Source organism: Phyllostomus discolor, chromosome 1, assembly GCF_004126475.2.
Source record: "Phyllostomus discolor isolate MPI-MPIP mPhyDis1 chromosome 1, mPhyDis1.pri.v3, whole genome shotgun sequence".
Taxonomy (NCBI): domain Eukaryota; kingdom Metazoa; phylum Chordata; class Mammalia; order Chiroptera; family Phyllostomidae; genus Phyllostomus; species Phyllostomus discolor.
The window spans coordinates 42,952,675-42,970,633 of NC_040903.2; the positions used below are offsets into that span (position 1 = coordinate 42,952,675).

At 36.4% G+C, this 17,959-nt stretch overlaps 1 protein-coding gene across 3 annotated transcripts in view; it reads right to left on the reverse strand.

The window, feature by feature from the left end:
• Nucleotides 1-17,540, reverse strand: part of LOC114491764 (UDP-glucuronosyltransferase 2A1) — a 59,880-nt gene extending 42,340 nt beyond the window's left edge. Inside the window, exons 1-2 of one of the 3 annotated variants that reach the window (XM_036021430.1) lie at nt 17,518-17,540; nt 8,369-9,132 (exon numbers count right to left, since the gene is read on the reverse strand). In XM_036021430.1, coding sequence (XP_035877323.1) covers nt 8,369-9,083 — 715 coding nt within the window. In that variant the 5' untranslated portion in view covers nt 9,084-9,132; nt 17,518-17,540. Of the gene's footprint in view, nt 1-2,946; nt 2,971-8,368; nt 9,133-14,370; nt 14,521-17,517 lie in introns of those variants that run through there. The other 2 variants (XM_028506042.2, XM_036021432.1) reach the window with 2 other exon arrangements.
• Nucleotides 17,541-17,959: the final 419 nt, after the last annotated feature.

Below are 17,959 nucleotides of genomic sequence, written 5' to 3' on the forward strand. Positions count from 1 at the left end.
TGGGATATTAATTATTTTAAGCAGGCTATTTTCAAGAATGAGAGACTGAAAAAAAAACCTTTGACTTCTCCCTAAGTGCCTAAAAGAGCTTAGATAGACTACCTGTTCCAGGAAGGGGGACATCACCACAGATAACTATAATTTAATATAACTAGTGTGTGATAGGGAGGAAAAGGCCCTTTTGATCAAAGTCTTCTCTGTGTCCTATTGCTAAATATGGCTCAGCAAACATTTATTTACCAGCCCTGGCTAGTGTGGCTCAGTGGATTGAATGCCAGCCTGTTAACCAAAAGTTTGCTGGTTCCATTCTCGGTCAGGGCACGTGCCTGTGTGGTGGGTCCCCAGTTGAGGGCGTGCAACAGGCAACTAATCCATGTATCTCTTACACATTGATGTTTCTCTCCTTTTCCTTCTCCCTCACTTCTCCTCTCTAAAAATAAATAAATTCTTTAAAATAAAAAAAAATTACCTACCAAACATTTGCTTTTCTATCTCCTACCTTTGGAACAACATGGCATATAAGCCCAACTGCCTGATTTGTCCTCAGTCTCATAACCTATGGAAACCTAATATGTACCTACACAAGAATTTTGGTTATTTTCTGCTGTTAATCTGATTCTTGTTAATTTGATTATTAGTCCAGCCAGAAGAACTTAGAAAGGAGGAACATTTATTTTTTCACCCCCACCATGCAGATGTCCCCCAGGACTGCATACTCTTCCACAAGTTTCAGTCAAGCTCAGTCTCCAGTACCAAAGTTCTCAAATGACTTATTTTAACAAATATATAACCTCCACTTTAAAATGATGAGTCAAAGCTGTCATCTCATGCTTCAAACCTTTGGAATATTAAAACGGGGCAAAATAACCTTTGGATTAGGCCTAAAGCAGCATTGTGTCCCAAAGAACTATTTGTAAGTATAACAAGAAAGCAGATATTATGACTACTGGACTGAAAATTAAAAATATTGTTTAGATTTAATGTCACTATGTTAGCTTATTGGCACCAATAGAAATGCTTTCCTTCTATTCACATTTAATTATTTCTTTTGAATTAATAGCTGATGTGCATGTTTCTGCAATGGGTTTTATGAGAAACAGAGTAATCTAGTCAGCAAATGAAAGCCAGTAGCACCAACTACTGCTACCTATGAGATTTTCACACTTTCCATTAAGTAAGTTCTCTCCAATACCATTGCTCCCCTTCCCTTTCTCATTAATAATACCCTTTGTCTTTGTCTTCTACTTGGAACTATTTGGATCCCTGCATCAATCACCTTCCCGAATAACTATTCTTCTTGATATCAAATAAATGTCTGTTGCCTCTCACTTTGGCCTTTTATTTTTAGGTTAACAATATAAAACTCAAGATTATAGCCATAAAAATTATAGCCTCTACTCTCCTTCATTGAGAAGGAGAGAAACAGAAGAGTGGCAGCTCTCTCTGGGAACTGTGCATGTCCCACAACAAACTCCACCTTGGATGTTGTGCCTGTGGTTGTTATGTGGCCCATGGGGTCATCTTGGAAAAGGTCATGCTGTCAGCAGTTATTTGAAAGTTTCTAAAAATTCAAGATTAAGTTAAATTTAAAAATAAGGGGAAAAAGAAATGAAGAAAGGAGAGGAAGTAGCAAAAGAAAGACTAGGAAGAAAGAGTTAAAAAAAAAAGATTCAAGCCAAAATACATAGCTCTTTGGGGAAGAGTCCAATACATTTTTTTATCCTTTAAAATGTCTACTGTAAATTAAACACTATGGAGATAGATATACTCAAATTTGTTTCATTTCTATCACTTTATTTTACACTAATTACCTGTGTTCTATGTATAGTTAGTTCATGCAAAGATCTAAATATTATAGTCATAACTTTTTCTTTTTTGAAGATCTGATGATTTTTTCTCTTTAATATATTTGCAAGATAGTTTATTGTCATTACAGGTGATATTAGTTCTTAAAGATCACTCATCTGATTTTTATATAGAATACTACATTATATATTTATATAAATCTAACATGTAAAGATTACTCACACGGCCCCACACACTCACAACCTGTTTGTTTTTATAGTGGCCCAAGTAGAAAACTGTTGGTAGCAACAGCTAATGTTTATGGATTATAAATACTTTTTACTGGCATTGAAATGCTGCATCATTCTTTTCTTAAATGTTTCCCTAACTATGTGGCTTTTTAATTGTTAATATGAATATAAAAATAAACTTTACCTGGTTCAACATTAAACAAATATATTTGAAACCTGCAGCAGGCTTTTCTTTCTTTTCCTTAAAGAGAAGCTTTCTTAAAACCAGAAAGCTATCCTCAGGCTAATCTCCCCAGGCAACAGTCACCTGGAGACTGTGAGGAAAGGAATGGCAAGTTACTTAGCGATAGTATGGCCTAATTAAATTCTATTCGGCAAATTCATATAAGTGAGAAATACAACAGCAGATTTCAAAAGCCAAATACACTGAAAGGAAGAATGAAGTAGGAAGAAAGTTTAAGGCTAAAATATTCTAAATAATTGCTAGATTTGTACCTGAAATTTTAAAATGAGAAAAAAATTTCCAGAAGTTTTGGTGTCAGAAAGTCTTCAGTTTGAGCACTACTCTCAAACTGGTAGCCATCTGATTTTATCTTCATGTGTTTGATAGTAGTTTTTTCTTCACAATTATATTGCAAGGATTAAGAGATATAATTAAAAAACATGAAGCACTTATCACAGTGCCTAGTGCACAGGATATCAACAGATGTTAACTGCTGTTATCATAATGATATCCACGAGTATCGTTTGAACCAAATACCCATGACTTGAAATAAGAGAAGCAATATTGATATTGATATTATAATATCCAATATCTAGCAATTAGCAAAGATTAAGGATTCACCTTGAGGTTCTCATTGCATAACACTACCGAAAACTAACCTTACAGAAAGTTGTTCTGTTTATTTACACAGGTGTGACAATTTGAGACCTGACTGTACATAAATTCATGGCAATGACTTTGATTGGGGCATTCAAGCTGAAGTGAAAGATAAATTCAAATTATAAATTGGAAATGTCATTTTTAGAAGTCAGTTCTATTTGTCATTCACATTTATCACACATACAAAGGCTTGCACCAAAATAAATTACTCTGTCATATTAATACTTTTTCTTCTTACCTGGTGTTTTGAATAGGAATGTTCATGTCCCTGGGCATCAATAAGAATGTGTTTTAGTAAAACAAACTTAAATAGTCGTTGTAAGTCAGAAGAGGATAATTTGATCAGAAAGATGATATTATCAAAATCAGAGAGCAAGGACATTTTTAGAAATCTTCATTACATTCCCATGAACAAATTGCTAAGAAGCATTAGTCTCAGGTGGGATTAGTGGAATAGTGTGGCTTTTTTACTAGCATTAATTTACAAGCACAATACAATGGAACGTGTAACACTGAGACTGCCAGCATGGAGGAAGTTTATCTGGGGATAATCTCACCAATATGAATAAGGAGCATTGTAATCATGATAATTATTATTCCAAGGTTTAGAAGGGGCAGTTAACAAAAATTTAAATAACAAGATAAAAATGTGAGCAAGGAACTCTCCAGTTACCTTCTTCTATTTTATGAGCTGAGATGCTGCACACATTCAGATGTCGCTGTCAGCTTACTGCATGCGTGAAGAGATTAAAGAGTTTTTGCAGGTCTTAACAGTTTCATTACCTGATAAAATGGTCATTTCTTCATTTTCTGTTTTTCACTTTTAGCCCCATGATGTTGCCTATTTACTTATATCATCACAGGATAGTTTATAATCCTCATGGTAGCTATGTTTATTTTCTCTGAATGACACAATACAAAGGTCTTTGTTTACATTGCAAGAGATAAGATTAATTTTTTATTTGGGGACAACTATTTAACAGATCCAGAGAAAATAATGCACCAATTATAACTAACACTTCTCTTAACACTGCTCACCAATGAAACCCAAACCTATATGGTCAATTCATTTATAAAAGTGGGTCCAAGAATATACAATGGGAAAAGAAAGTCTATTAATTAATTAATTTATTTTAAAATTCTCACCCAGGGAGATGTTTACTGATTTTAGGGAGAGAGGAAGAGGGGAAAGAGAGAGAGAAACATTGAAACATTTATGTGAGAAACATCAATTGGTTGCTTCTCATATGTGCCCCGACAGGGGATTGAAACCATAGCCTTGGTATGTGCCTTGACTGAGAACCAAACCCACAATCTTTTTGGTGTATGGAACAATGCTCCAACCAACTGAGCCACCCAGCCAGGGCAAACAGAAGTCTCTTCAATAAATGGTGTTGGAAAAACTGAAGAGCCATATGCAAAGAGTAAAACTGAACACTATCTTACACCATATACATAAATTAACTCAAAATGGATTAAAGACCTAATCATAAGACCTGAGACCACAAAATTCTTTGAAGAAAACATAGGCAGTAAGCTCCTTGACATTGGTCTTAATGAACACTTTTTTGGGGATGTGTAATCAAGAGCAAAGGCAATAGAAACAAACATTAACAGTGGTACTACATAAAACTAAAAAAGCATCAACACAGCAAGGGAAACGGTTAGCAAATAAAAAAGGCAAACTACTGAATAGGAGAAAATATTAACCAATCATATGTGTGATAAGGTGTTAATATGCAAAATATATAAAAACAGATACAACTCATTACCAGAAAAAGATCTGATTAAATATGGGCAGAAGATTTGATACATTTCCAAAACAGACATACAAATACCCAACAGGTGCTTAATATCACTAATCATCATGAAAGGGTGCTCAGTATCACTGATCACCAGGGAAATGCAAATTAAAGTGGCAATGATATATTGCCCCACACCTATCATCAAAAAGACACGAGAAAATAGGTGTTGATGAAGATGTGTGAAAAAGGGATACCTGTCCTTGTGCACTGTTGCTGGGGATATATATTGGTATAGCTACTTTGGAAAATAGTACAGTCATTCACCACTTAAGGACAGGTATAAATTCTGATAAAAAATGTGTTATTAGGCAATTTTGTTGTGCAAACATCATAAAGTGCACTTAAATAAACATAGATGATAAAGCCTACTACACACCTAGGCTATCTGGCATAACTTATGGCTCCTAGGCTACAAAACTGCACAGCATGTTACTATATTGAATATTGCAGGTAATTATTAAAAAATGGTAGATATTTGTGTACCTAAACATATCTAAAAGTAGAAAAGGTATAGTGAAAACAGTATGAAAGGTAAAAAGTCAATGGAGTTTGCAGGATTGGAAGCCACTCTGAGTCAGTGAGTGAGTGGTTAGTGAGTGTGAAGGCTTAGGATATTATTGTACACTACTGTAACTAACAAACAAAATAGTGACCGATGCACAGCTAGGGAGCAGGATGAGAGCTGTTGGGTGGGGTTGTGTGGGGGAAAAGTGGAGGGAAGAAAAAAGCTGTTGGGCGAAGAGAAAAGGAGAAAAAACTGATGGACATAGACAACAATGTGCTGATTGTGGGAGCGGGGTTAGCAGGAGGTTGGGAGGGTATGGGGGGATAAATGGTGATGGACAGAGACTTGACTTGAGGCAGTGAACATTCAATAACAGTGTACAGATGATGTGTTTTAGAATTGTGCACCTCAAACCTGTATAATTTTGTTAACCAGTGTCACCCCAATTAATTCAATAAAAAGGAAAAAAAATAAACCCTACATTTTGGCTATACTAAGTTTACACAACATTATGAGATTAAATCAAGCACAAGGGAAAATGATGCAATCAAGAGATACAGTAAACACAAGATGTAGAAGTACTGGTAGTAGCTACACTAGCAGCAGAAGCTGCTGCTAGTTTAACATGGTGTGTATTGTTTTACAGCACAATTTTTAATAAGCAGAAAGAGTACACTCTAAAATTAATAACTAAAAGTATTTTGTAATTACATAAACCAGTAACAGAGTTGACTATTATCAAATATCATGAACTATACCTAATTGTATGTGCTGTTATGCTGATAATCCTGTAAAGGGATTATGGTTTGTTTAAACCATCATCACCACAAACACAGAGTAATTCATTGCATCACAATGTTACAGTATCTACTACTGTCATTACTAGGTGATAGGAATTTTTCAGTTTCATTCTAATTGTATGGGGCCATCCTCATATTTGTGGTCCATTGTTCACTGAAACATTATTATGCACTGCACGACTTTGAAGAGACTACCCCAAAATTTAAAAACAGAAGTCCTGTATGACCCATCAATTCCACTTCTTGAGTGTACATCCAAGGGAAGGAAAATCACTATTTCAACAAAACGTCTGGACCACCACATTTATAGCAGTATCATATATGACAGCCAAGATGTGGAAACAACCTAACTGTCCATTGATGGGTGAATAGATACTTAAAATGTGGTTTACATACACAATGGAATATTATTTGGCTATAAAAAGAAGGAAATATTGTTATTTGCAACAGCATGGTTGTAACTTTAGGGCATTGTGCTAAGTCAAACAAGTCAGACAGAGGAAAAAAACACCATTTGATTTCACTTATATACGGAATCTTAAAAAAAAAAGAAACATAAAAACAATAAAAAACAAACGAACTCATAGACACAGAGAACAGATTGGTATTTTCCAGAGGTGAAAGTAGGGGGTAGACAAAATGGGTGAAGGGAGTCAAAATGTACAAACTTTCAGTTGTAAAAATAAATAAGTAATGGGATGTAATGTATAGCATGGTTACTATAGTTAATAATACTGTACTGTATATTTGAAAATGCTAAGAGAGTAGATCTTAAAAGTTCTCATCACAAGAAAAAAATAGGTAGCTGTGACAGGTAATAGATGTTATCTAGACTTATTGTGGTGGTCATTTTGCAATATATACATATAACAAATCATTATGTTGTACATCTGACACTAAAATGTTATATGTCAATCACTTCTCAATTAAAAAAGAAATAATCCCTTTCCCCCCTTAAAACATTCTCACCAATTAGCCATTACCTTTTCATTAATTTTATCTGATAAACAACTAACATTAATTGAACACTTTCTATCTTCCAGATACTACTCTGATTTTTTAAAATATGTTAACCAATTTAGTTCTTTCAGTAGCCCTGTTCAAAATAGGATAAATAAGTGTAGGTGCAAAGAAACTTAATTACTCCTTATGGTCACACATGAAAGCAGAAATTGTTTTTCAACAGCCTGCTCTCCTGACTGTGTTAGTATATATTCCCATCTACATTATTTTTCTAGTTCATAAGCTGCTTCACTAGTACCTGCTCTTACCACATATTTCCTGGAGTGATACAGTAGCCTACAGTCTAACATTTATGCACTCTAGGTCCACATCTATACCTGTTTTTTATATAAGATGGAACATTGTCATAATACATCCCTTTAAACTTTTTCCAGTTACAGGTTAGATACAGACCAAGATGCTTAGCATGACATACAAGATGCTTTGAAAATATTTATTTAAGTCATTCTTTCTTGTAGTGCTGACATCTTCAGCACTCTTTCCCATGCCTTCTTATCTTACACTTTGACCTTCCTAAGTATTGATGCATCAGTAGTACCCACAACCACGTGCATTATTTCTTCACTCCACAAAATTGGACACACTGCTTCTTTCCCTACACTTAACTTTCAGGAAAATTCATATTGTTGAAAAATGTCCTTGGGTATCAACTCAACTCTAAAGTTTTTCAGAAAACTGCTTTGTCCTGTCATATGCTGCCTATCTCCTTTATAGTATTTCTGTTCTTTATACACATTTTCATTATCCACATCATTCATATTGTAAATATTCTCTTTCATGTCTAACTTCTCTGTTTGATGATAGTAAAATCTTTGAAGCCAACAACTTCATCTTAGTCTCTGTTGTAACCTCCTTATCCAAGAGAGTGCTTACTAAAAAATAGGAAATATGTGGGGTATGATCAGAGATTATGCACATATATATATTTTTAAACACACACACAAGGACACAAATGTCTATGTTAGTGACTGGTTTGTAGAAAGATTCTCTCTTTCAGCTTTCCCCCACATACCACTAGAGTTTCTAGGCAACTTCTATTTTCAGTAATGTGTAAATGAGAATCAAGTTCTAATTTTACACTAAGGTATTTGTCTCTGTATGTTATGCATAAAAAACTTAGTTGGTACCTTTAAATCCATAAAATTAGAAAACAGCACACAAAAAATATTGTATTTTATGTTTTTTTCTTGCTATCACATGACAATAATAGATAGTAATCAATATGTAGGGTCCAAAACTACTCATAGTAAAAAAAAAAAAGGTCATACAAAGCTATGCTTGCTTAAATTCAAATAATACAAAAAGTTGTTGCTTACCTAAAGCTTCACTATAGTAGGAATCCCATGATTTCCAAAGACTGTCAAAGATGTAGTCCTGTAGATGGTAGGAGATGAAATTTCTTATTCTGTCAGCAAAAGGCATCTGGTCAGTGAGTTCTGATAAAATGGCAGGAACGTAGGAAGGAGGGTATGGTGTTTTCCCACAGTGTTTTTCCACTGTCGATGCTGGAGAAAACCTCAAGGTGTACATAAATGGAATTCCAAGTTTTAAAGCTATTATATCACCACAAGGAAATACTGGATCTGATACCATGACCTCAAATTTGCTTTTCTTCAGCTTTTCCATCAGCTTTTGGTTTTTGAGAACACCATCACAGTTTCCTCTACATATCGTGTGGAAGTCCTCTAAGACTTTGCCAATTTCATGATAGAATCTCCAAATGGTTGAAGGGGATGGTCTATTTTCCAACCAGGTCAAAACAAAGTTCCTGATCACTTCTGCAGTTTTTTCTGGGCCAAAGGCCACTTTATATACTTCAAATGTCAGAGATGGAGTATGGGTGGGCTTGATGTAAAGTGCAGCAGAAGAAGCTAGGACAGTCACATTATGCTGTTTTTTAATCAGCTCATCTATAATTATCTTAATATTTAGCCAATGACTACCTTCCATTGGCCAAATCAGAACATTCCCACCAAGAGTGATTCCCACGAGACTCATCTGAAGAGACAACAGTAGAATGTTTTTTAACATGATGCAGTTTGATGTAGAAGATTTGATGAGACGTGACACAAATGAATTTCTGTTCAAACAAAAAGGAAATGCAAATTATTCTTTAGTTTGATTGAAACAAATGATATCCTTAAGAGCTTTCTCTCTACAAAATAATGTTTGCCATGGTAGCTTTGTATTTGATGATAATTATCAGTTTAGAGACAACATGTATTGCCGGTCAACCTGCTGTTTTAGCTTCAGTTGTGATTCTTTTCCTTGTTTCTAAAAAATATCTTATTGTATATATTTTTATTTTTTTTCCATTACTAGATTCCTCAACCCTTTCTTTACATCTCATCATTATTAAATTTTTACTATTAGATTGTTTGAAGCCACTGTATATCTGAAGTCTACACTCAGGCCTGGGAACTGAAACCTCAGATATGACCCAAAACATAGGACGCTAATTCTGTAGTTAGTTTGGAATGCAGAGATGCTAATTCTATAGGTTTTTCAATATTTAATAAATTTTATATAATGTCATTAGCAACAATTAATTATGATCATAGTTACTAATTAATAGGTAAGATTATTACAAAGAGAATACATAAAATGTGAAGTACAAACATAGCATAATAGTTATTGCTACTATATCTTAATAAATCACTGAGAAAAAATTTCAAGTAAGTAAATAAACTGTGTGCAAATGTATATGCAGGAGACAATGGGTAATGCTACTAGTGAATAGGAGTTCTTTGAAGAAGATTGTGAAGTGAAGCATGCTGCTCAGAAAGCTAGCTAGCCTGTGTAAATAACAACTACTTTACATCTAGATTCTGCCTTTCCTAATTACTAGCATTTATTAACTGCTCACTATGTGCCAGACATTGTGCAGTATGTTTTATATATATTAATATCATTTACTTTGCATAAAAAAGAGGTCCAATGTGGTAGATATGGTAATTATTCCTATATCAAAGAAGGAAGCATTGGTCAGAGAAAGGAAGTAGCTTGCCAAGTTCATAGAACAAAAGAAGAAAGAAACTGATGGTAGCAGTTACCTTAAGGCTTCTCGGCTCCAAAGCCTATTGTACTGAGAAAATTGATATAAATAGAGCCATTTAAAAACAGAGCCACAATCCCTTACGCATCTTGTTCCTTGAACATTTGTAATGTTTGAAAGGAGAAAAATAACCTTTGGACTAAGCCCAACGAACATTGTCTTCGAAAGCAGTGTTTATGACAGTAACAGGGAACCAGATCTCCTGATCACAAGGACTGATGATTCTGGATATTCTTACCGGTGACTAGCTATGTATAGCTAAAGAGTAACTTAGCTTGTTAACATCAACATAAATTCCTTTCTTCTATTCATATAATAATTTCCCTTCCCCTTTTTCATAAAAACCCCTTTCCTTCATCCCCATAATTGGGACATAATGTGATTTTCTCCCTGAACATATGACATACATTGCAATGTGTTTTGATTGCAAATAAATGCCACTCACTTTGGCTTTTTATATTTAGGTTAGCAGTATTAATCACTAAGACAGACTGCCCCATTAGACTGTACCATGTCACATTATCAACTATAAAGTACCTATCTATGTGAATGATAAATTGCCCAAAACATACTGACACAATATACAATGTACAATATAAGTTTGTCTAACCCATGCTGGATAATGTAGAATCAAGTCATCTGAGTAAAATAATCTCTTTGACCATTGTGCATGTCTCTCTCTATAAGTAAGCAGAGGAGGTTCTTTTGTTTTAATAAATCTGTTAAAATTAAAACTTCTAAAATTGTTAGCAATGCCTTTTTTGACCTACCTTATTATCAAAAATAATCTGTAGTGAAACCTGACTACTTCATTGCAACACTTACTTTTACAAAGTACTGTTCAGAGCTTAGTAGAGCAGAGCAAAAACCATATCGCTCATGGGTGGATTTCCATTCAAGGTTCTGTGCAGTAAGATTTTATAGTATACACAGAATTTCTGCCTGCTAGAAGGAGACTTTTAAATAGTGGTCACAATCCATTAGAACAAATAATTGATCTCAGTTCATTCTTATTATGTTTATTGTATTTTCTATCAGGAAATTAGTTCCAGTATTAAACAACTAAAATACAGTCATGCACCACAGAACAAGGTTTCCATCAATGATGGACCACGTATATGATGATGGTGCCGTAAGATTATGGTGGAACTGAACAATTTCTATTGCCTAGTGACATTGTAGGCATCATAACATTGTACTGCAGTGCATTACTCATGTGTTTGTGGTGATGCTGGTGTGAACAAAACTACTGCTCTGCCAGTCATATGGAAGTATGGCACATACAAATACGTTCAGTGCATACTACTTCATAATGACATAAACAACTATGTCAGTGGCTTGTGCATTTACTATCCTAGAGTTTTTATTGTTATCTTAGAGTGTACTCTATTTATTGAAACGTTTTGCTGTAAATGATATGCCATGTTACACCAGCTGCAACCTCATATGTAATACATTTACTTGTCTCTTGATTGCATAATTTTCTCTTGTGTTTAATTTAGTCTCCTGTTTTATAAATTTGGTGTAGCCTAAATACAGTATTTTAAAAATCTGCAGTAATTTAGAGTAATATCCTAGAGATTTGCATTCACTTACCACTCACTCACTAATTCACCCAGAACAACTTACAGTCATGTAAACTCCATTCATGTTAGTTTCCTATTATGCACATCATAATTCAATATACCGGCACAGCATAATCAGTGATCAAGAGGATAGGATTGTGGGTGTGCTGTGTTTTTCTATACAATGCCTTTGACTGCAAATGGCTTACTAACTTTCTGGGATGAAATCACTGCTTCCTGGTGACCTGTGGCATTGCATTGTGTTCTGATTATTTGCTGCTTCCAGATGTTGCCCAGAATACCCACCCTTAATTGTGGGTGCTATAAAAGATCAGACTACTCTGCAGAGACCAACCGACACGCCTCAGTTTAAGGTGGGTGTATTTCTCAATAATCTCTAAACAAGACCCTCCTGAGTGTTAGTTCTGGAGGTGATTCACAATAATCATACATGAAAGTCTGGTGTTGAGACAAATGAGATAGATGGGACACTAGGGCTTTTCCTCTTTCCCTCAGGAAGGGACCAGAGATAGTCTATCTCCTGGGAGCCAAAGGGAATTCCCCTATATTAGTAGTGGAAGGGAGGCTGGCTGCTGGGCCTAGAGAGGGATAGTTAGTTATGACCCTGTGGCCATTGATATTCCTGGTCTATTAAAAGAACACTGACTCACTAGGCTACTGCTGGACCTCACCTCCAAACTATAGTTGCTTTAATGGATGACTCATTTTTCTTAACCATAATTCTACAGCAAAAGTGAAAATAATTGCACCTAAACCACCAGGGGAATGGTGTGGATCTCTAAAAGGTGGGAAGACGCAGGCAGGTAGGTTGGTTGACATCAGTGATAATTAGATGACACCATGGTGATACAATTACAACACTTTTAACACTACCACATTCTGGAGGAGGCACCAACAAACTGTTGACCCACAGTCACCCCAAAGTAAATCTTCACATGAGGCACACAGTAGACTCAGTGGCCTGTGTGCCATATGCATCATGGACTTTCAACCCCAGACACACAACACTAGAAAGTTGCTGGAACTGCACAATGCTCACCTTCCATGACATCCCAGGGTGGCAAGGATAATGAGTATTTGAAGCTAGCCCTAGAGTGGCTATGCCCAAAATGCTACCAGCTGTGAACACTATCTAGGTGATTCAAACCCTTTAGCTTAAATGTCACCAATGGCTCAAATGTTTAAAATCCACCAGCCCTGCCCAGTCACTGATATCCTGACCTCTGGGCACTAGCCATTACATTGTCTAATTTCAATCTGATTTGTCTGATAGGTTTATGTAATTCAGACCCATATCTGGTGATACAGGGCTAAACATTAAATTGTCAGGAACACAGAACTAAATTTGTTCTAAACCTAGGTCACACAAGTGCCTCCAACTTTAACTACTTATGAAGGGAGACCTCCTCTGCCTTGGAGGAAATCACCACCTAGTTGTTTGCAAGCTGCACTCCTGAGGATCCCCAGAATTACTGAAAATTTAGGATACAAGTAAATGCTATCAAAGTGCAAGCAAAACTTAATGAGAGTACCTCAAATCTATGCAACCCCACTGGACTGCTTGGAAACTCAGTTATCCTCCTGGGATGGTTCCCTCCACCTGCAACAAAACTGGAGGTGGCAATGCCCTAGCCCATGACATCAGGGGACACAAGCTCATCCCAAATGCTGCCTCCAAAACCTTCTACTATGGCAGAGATGTCACCAAGGGAGACTGGGTGGATGAAGGTGAGCTCTGCCAGAACCTGGGTGCTGAACTGAACAATTTTTGTTTAAATTTCCTGTTCACAACCCTGTAAGTGGCATTTTGCAGAGTTAACTGTGCGTTTACCCCAGAGCCCCCTTGCTTACTACAGTGCATGCTGCTCGAGTGTGAGGTGGTGATCTACAAAGCTTCTTTTCACTTCACCTTTGAGCTCTGGAAAGCCAAGGTATATGTGTGAAGTCACAACCTTACAGGAGCCCACAAACATTTTATTTAGTTTCCTGCCTTCACTACACCCACTGGATTGCCACTGAATTGGCCCACATTATACATCCTACTGGGAGTTAGGGAATTTAATTTTTGTTGGGAGGACCCTTGCTGGCTGTGCTCCCACCACCACAGTACTCCCCACAGTTCTCCAACATCATGATCATAGGGTCACCTCCCTGCAATACCTCATGGGAACCCTTTCCCATAGTCACTGCTCAGGGCTGCACACCCCTCCCATTCACAGCTCCAAGAATCTTAATATTTTTATACAATAGGAAGAAACCAGAACTGATTTAGGGGGTCTCTTGAATTGCAGGGATCAACAAAGGCTGTATCCAAAAGTTAACGGTTTACTCAATTGATTAGTTGACCCTCTTCCCATTTGCTCAATAGAAGGCATCCTGGGTGATCCTGTAGCTTGCTCTATGCTCTCCATAATGCTCAACAGCTCCCACATAGGCCACTTGCCTTATAGTATGTGGCACCTGAAAGGTGTCCCCACATGTCTCTCATAGTCCCCCATATCTAACCAGGCACAAACACACATGAATATGACTTATACCTTGTCTAGAACAGCACAGTCCCTGTAGTCTTGGGCCCCATGATCCAGTCACCTGGAGAAAACCACAACTTATTCTGGCCCCCATGAGCACACAGCCAGTGTCCAACATAAACCCAACACCCTGGGGCTTTCACACATACCTGGCTGTCCAAATGTGCACTTCTCCTGCTCTCCACCTCCAATGTCTCTGCCTGTGTACTGGCTTCCAGGTAATACTGAATGTCCACTCTGGTGTACTTTAGTCTCTGAGGGACTATATTTACAAATTACTGAGCAGGACACCCAATCAACTCTCTTTCTGCCCTCTCATGTCAAAAGCATGCAGTATTCATACCCAGCATTATTTTGAGAGAGAGTGCTACTTTCCCTCACAGAGGCAGTTGTGCATCAAAGCACAGTAGCACAGTCAGGAATGCAGTAGCAACTGATTAAGGTAAACATCAACTTGTCAGCCATCCTTGGTAATTATACTGAGCTGTTACATCAGAGCCTTAATGTTGCAATGTAGGGTAAGTGGAGACAGTGTGGCTTCTTTACCTAGGTGTCTGGGTGACTGAGAGGCAGTGTTCCCCTAGCCTTGAGAGGGGCCTGATAAGTAGTGTTTCATAGCCTTGAGATTGGATCTGATAAACTGTTCCCATAACATGAAGAGGGCTCGCATGCACAGAATTATGTCATGTTACATAATTTCTGGCATCTTGCTGGCTTTGTTCCCTTCTAGCACTTAAACAGGTAGGGACTCCCTGCTGGGGGTGATGATGATGAGAGATATGCATGGGTGCCATAATGGGTGCCAAGCTGGGGAGCAAGGGCTGTGACATGAGACATACAGATAGACACACAGCTTGCAGCATCCATGGCTCACCCACCCATGAATAAAGGCATGCCAGACATCCCAATGGCTCTGTGAATATTTTTCCATCTGCACGAATACCATGAACCTGCCTGGCCTTGAAGGGTGTCAACACAAGCAATGATTCTGCAGTAGAGATAGTTTTGGATAACTACTTAGTTTTAGATTACTTATTTTTCAAGGAAAGAGGTGTGTGTACTTGTAAAGGATGCCATCCTTTATGCATATTAAAAACTGAATAAATCCATACACACATACAAAAGATGACTCCATTAGTATAAGTATTCCTTAATCTCACCCATGTTTTGATCAAATGCCTACCTTAACCTTTTCCAAGGGCTTTGATTTATTTTATTAGCTGGACACCCAAAAAGGGAAGTAGGTGATGGCTAAGGACAGGATTTCAAACTGTCATTTGTCTATGGATATTAGTGATTGTCATTTTTGATTTGCTTAAATATTCCTTGTGTTGGGTGACCAAACCCCTGCAACAGGCCTTTAACATTTGCAATGTCCAGACAGTGCCTATGATTTTCCTTGAAGTTTAGTCCCTAGGCATCATGAAGTCAATTGTAATGAGAAAAACAACTGTTGTGAAGGTGACTTTGTTTTCCTGCCTAGGTATTTTATAGTATTACAACCCAACTCATAGCCAGAAACTGGACATTTAGATAAGAACTTAAATATAGGATGCCTGCCATAAATTCTATTTTACTTTTCCTGGGCACCTTTTGAAATAACCATGGCGAAAGAACAAAATTGATACAGAGGAAGGTATACAAGGAACAGATTGACAGCTGTCAGAGGGGAACCTAATGAAGGCAAGAGAACAGATTAGCTAAAGAACATATATGCATAACTCATAGCCACAGACAACAGTGTGGTAAAGGCAAGAGGGGGTGAGGGCGTGGGGGAGGTGGGCAAAAGGGAGGGGTAAATTGGAACATCTGTAATACTGTGAACAACTACAACAACAACAACAACAACAACAACTAACCACTTAGAGTTAAGTTAGTGCATGGGAGAGAAGTTAGTGACCTCCACCTCAACTACTTTATATGTAACAGGTACTTCTTGTTACCATGCTCCCTATCTCCTGCTGGCATGTGATCTGGGATGGTGCACTGCCTGTCCCCTGGCTTAATTGTGTCCCTTACTTCTGGGATCTGTAAGTAATAACTTTTATAACTCATTTCCATTGTGTGGGTGTATTGAAACTGCACCTTCAATGCAAATGACCCAATGGATTTCATCTCCCCCAAGTGGGAGTTTGGATGCTGAAGGTGCTGCCTGCCTCCCTTAGGGGGGTGGCTGGTGTACTCATTCAACAGGTCATAATTGCAAATTCTTAATTCAGTACACCAGCTCCAGCTTCCTATCACAATCATGTGACCAGGATTGAGAGATTTCTAAAAGTACTGAGATAACATTTAGATTTGATTGTATTCCTAAATTTGAAATTAAATTTAAAAATTAAAATAATTATAAAATTAAGTGAAAAATTATTGACCATAGAGCTTTAAAGAGGTTGTAAACAAAAGATTTTTCTAAAATGAAGGTCCAAATTTGTGATTTTAATTATTCTGGTCTTAAAATCACTGAAAAACTAATCTATTCTTTTTAGAAACTTTTGAGAAACTATAGCTAAAAAATGATACATATATTTGTAAAATCAGATGTGTTCAAAGAAAATTATCATATATGACAACAAGCTAGTATATACAAATACTTTCATCATAGATGATAGTAAAATGTATACTGTAATGAAATACACAGAAAGTCAGTAAGCATAGTATTTATTATCACAGTTGGTTATTGATACTATAAGAGTATTTTCTTGAGACACTTTAGGTTTCCTATTTTTAATGAATAGATTTGATTTTGCATAAAACTTATTTTATATGTAAAATATATAAATTTAAAAATATATACATATAAATAATCCATTAGACAATATTCAGAAAATTAAATGCCCACAAAGGATGACATCCTGATTTTTATGCTTGCTGTTTTGAAGTCTATTGTCACTGTAAGAATCATTTTTATATTCACCATACATTAATACAAATCTTATTTGCTATTTTGTGCATACCTAATGAAGAAACAAATGACCTGTCTACTGCGAGGGGCTAGAGGCAATAGATGAACTTTTAAAAAGGTCATTGAACTCACACATAGACAAAATGCTCAGTTGATTGCTCTATAATACACCTCCCTCAATATCTATACAATTATCCTGAAGTGTAACTCCCAGGAGGGAGTTATTTCAAAATAGAGCTAAAAACTTTTTCAAAAGGAAGTAATAATACAACCCAAAAGTCCACCTACAATTTAGTCAAGGTTAATACTGCTTTTTAGAAGAAAATACAAAGTAAATGCAAATGCTTATTACACAAGGCTTTATGTAGCTCACACATTGCTTTAATTTTCTTACCTGAAGTGTGTCGCTGGACCATTAATAACAGCCACTTGCCGTTAAGTACCTGAACTTAAATAACCTTTAGTTGGGTAAGTCTGGTATGATGAGAAATATAATCCTTAAATGGGGAAAAAGATTATACAGATTTGTTTACTCATAACATTCCTCATACATTACATTATTAAGCAGATTAACCTTTGTTAAAGGCATATCCTTCTATCGTTTCCCTGGTAAGTGTTTGCATTGGATATTGCCTTTGCTATAATGGTCTCCACCACTCCCGTCAACCAAGAATGTCCAAATGTATCTGAAATAATCACTGAATGATGAGTAATCTTGGGTTCTTATTAAGAAGTATGTAAAATTAATATCTCTCAAACTCATGCAACATAAAGTTATTATTATTATTGATTATGAAATAAGTTTTTAATTGAATTTTTTCCTGAGTCTTATAATG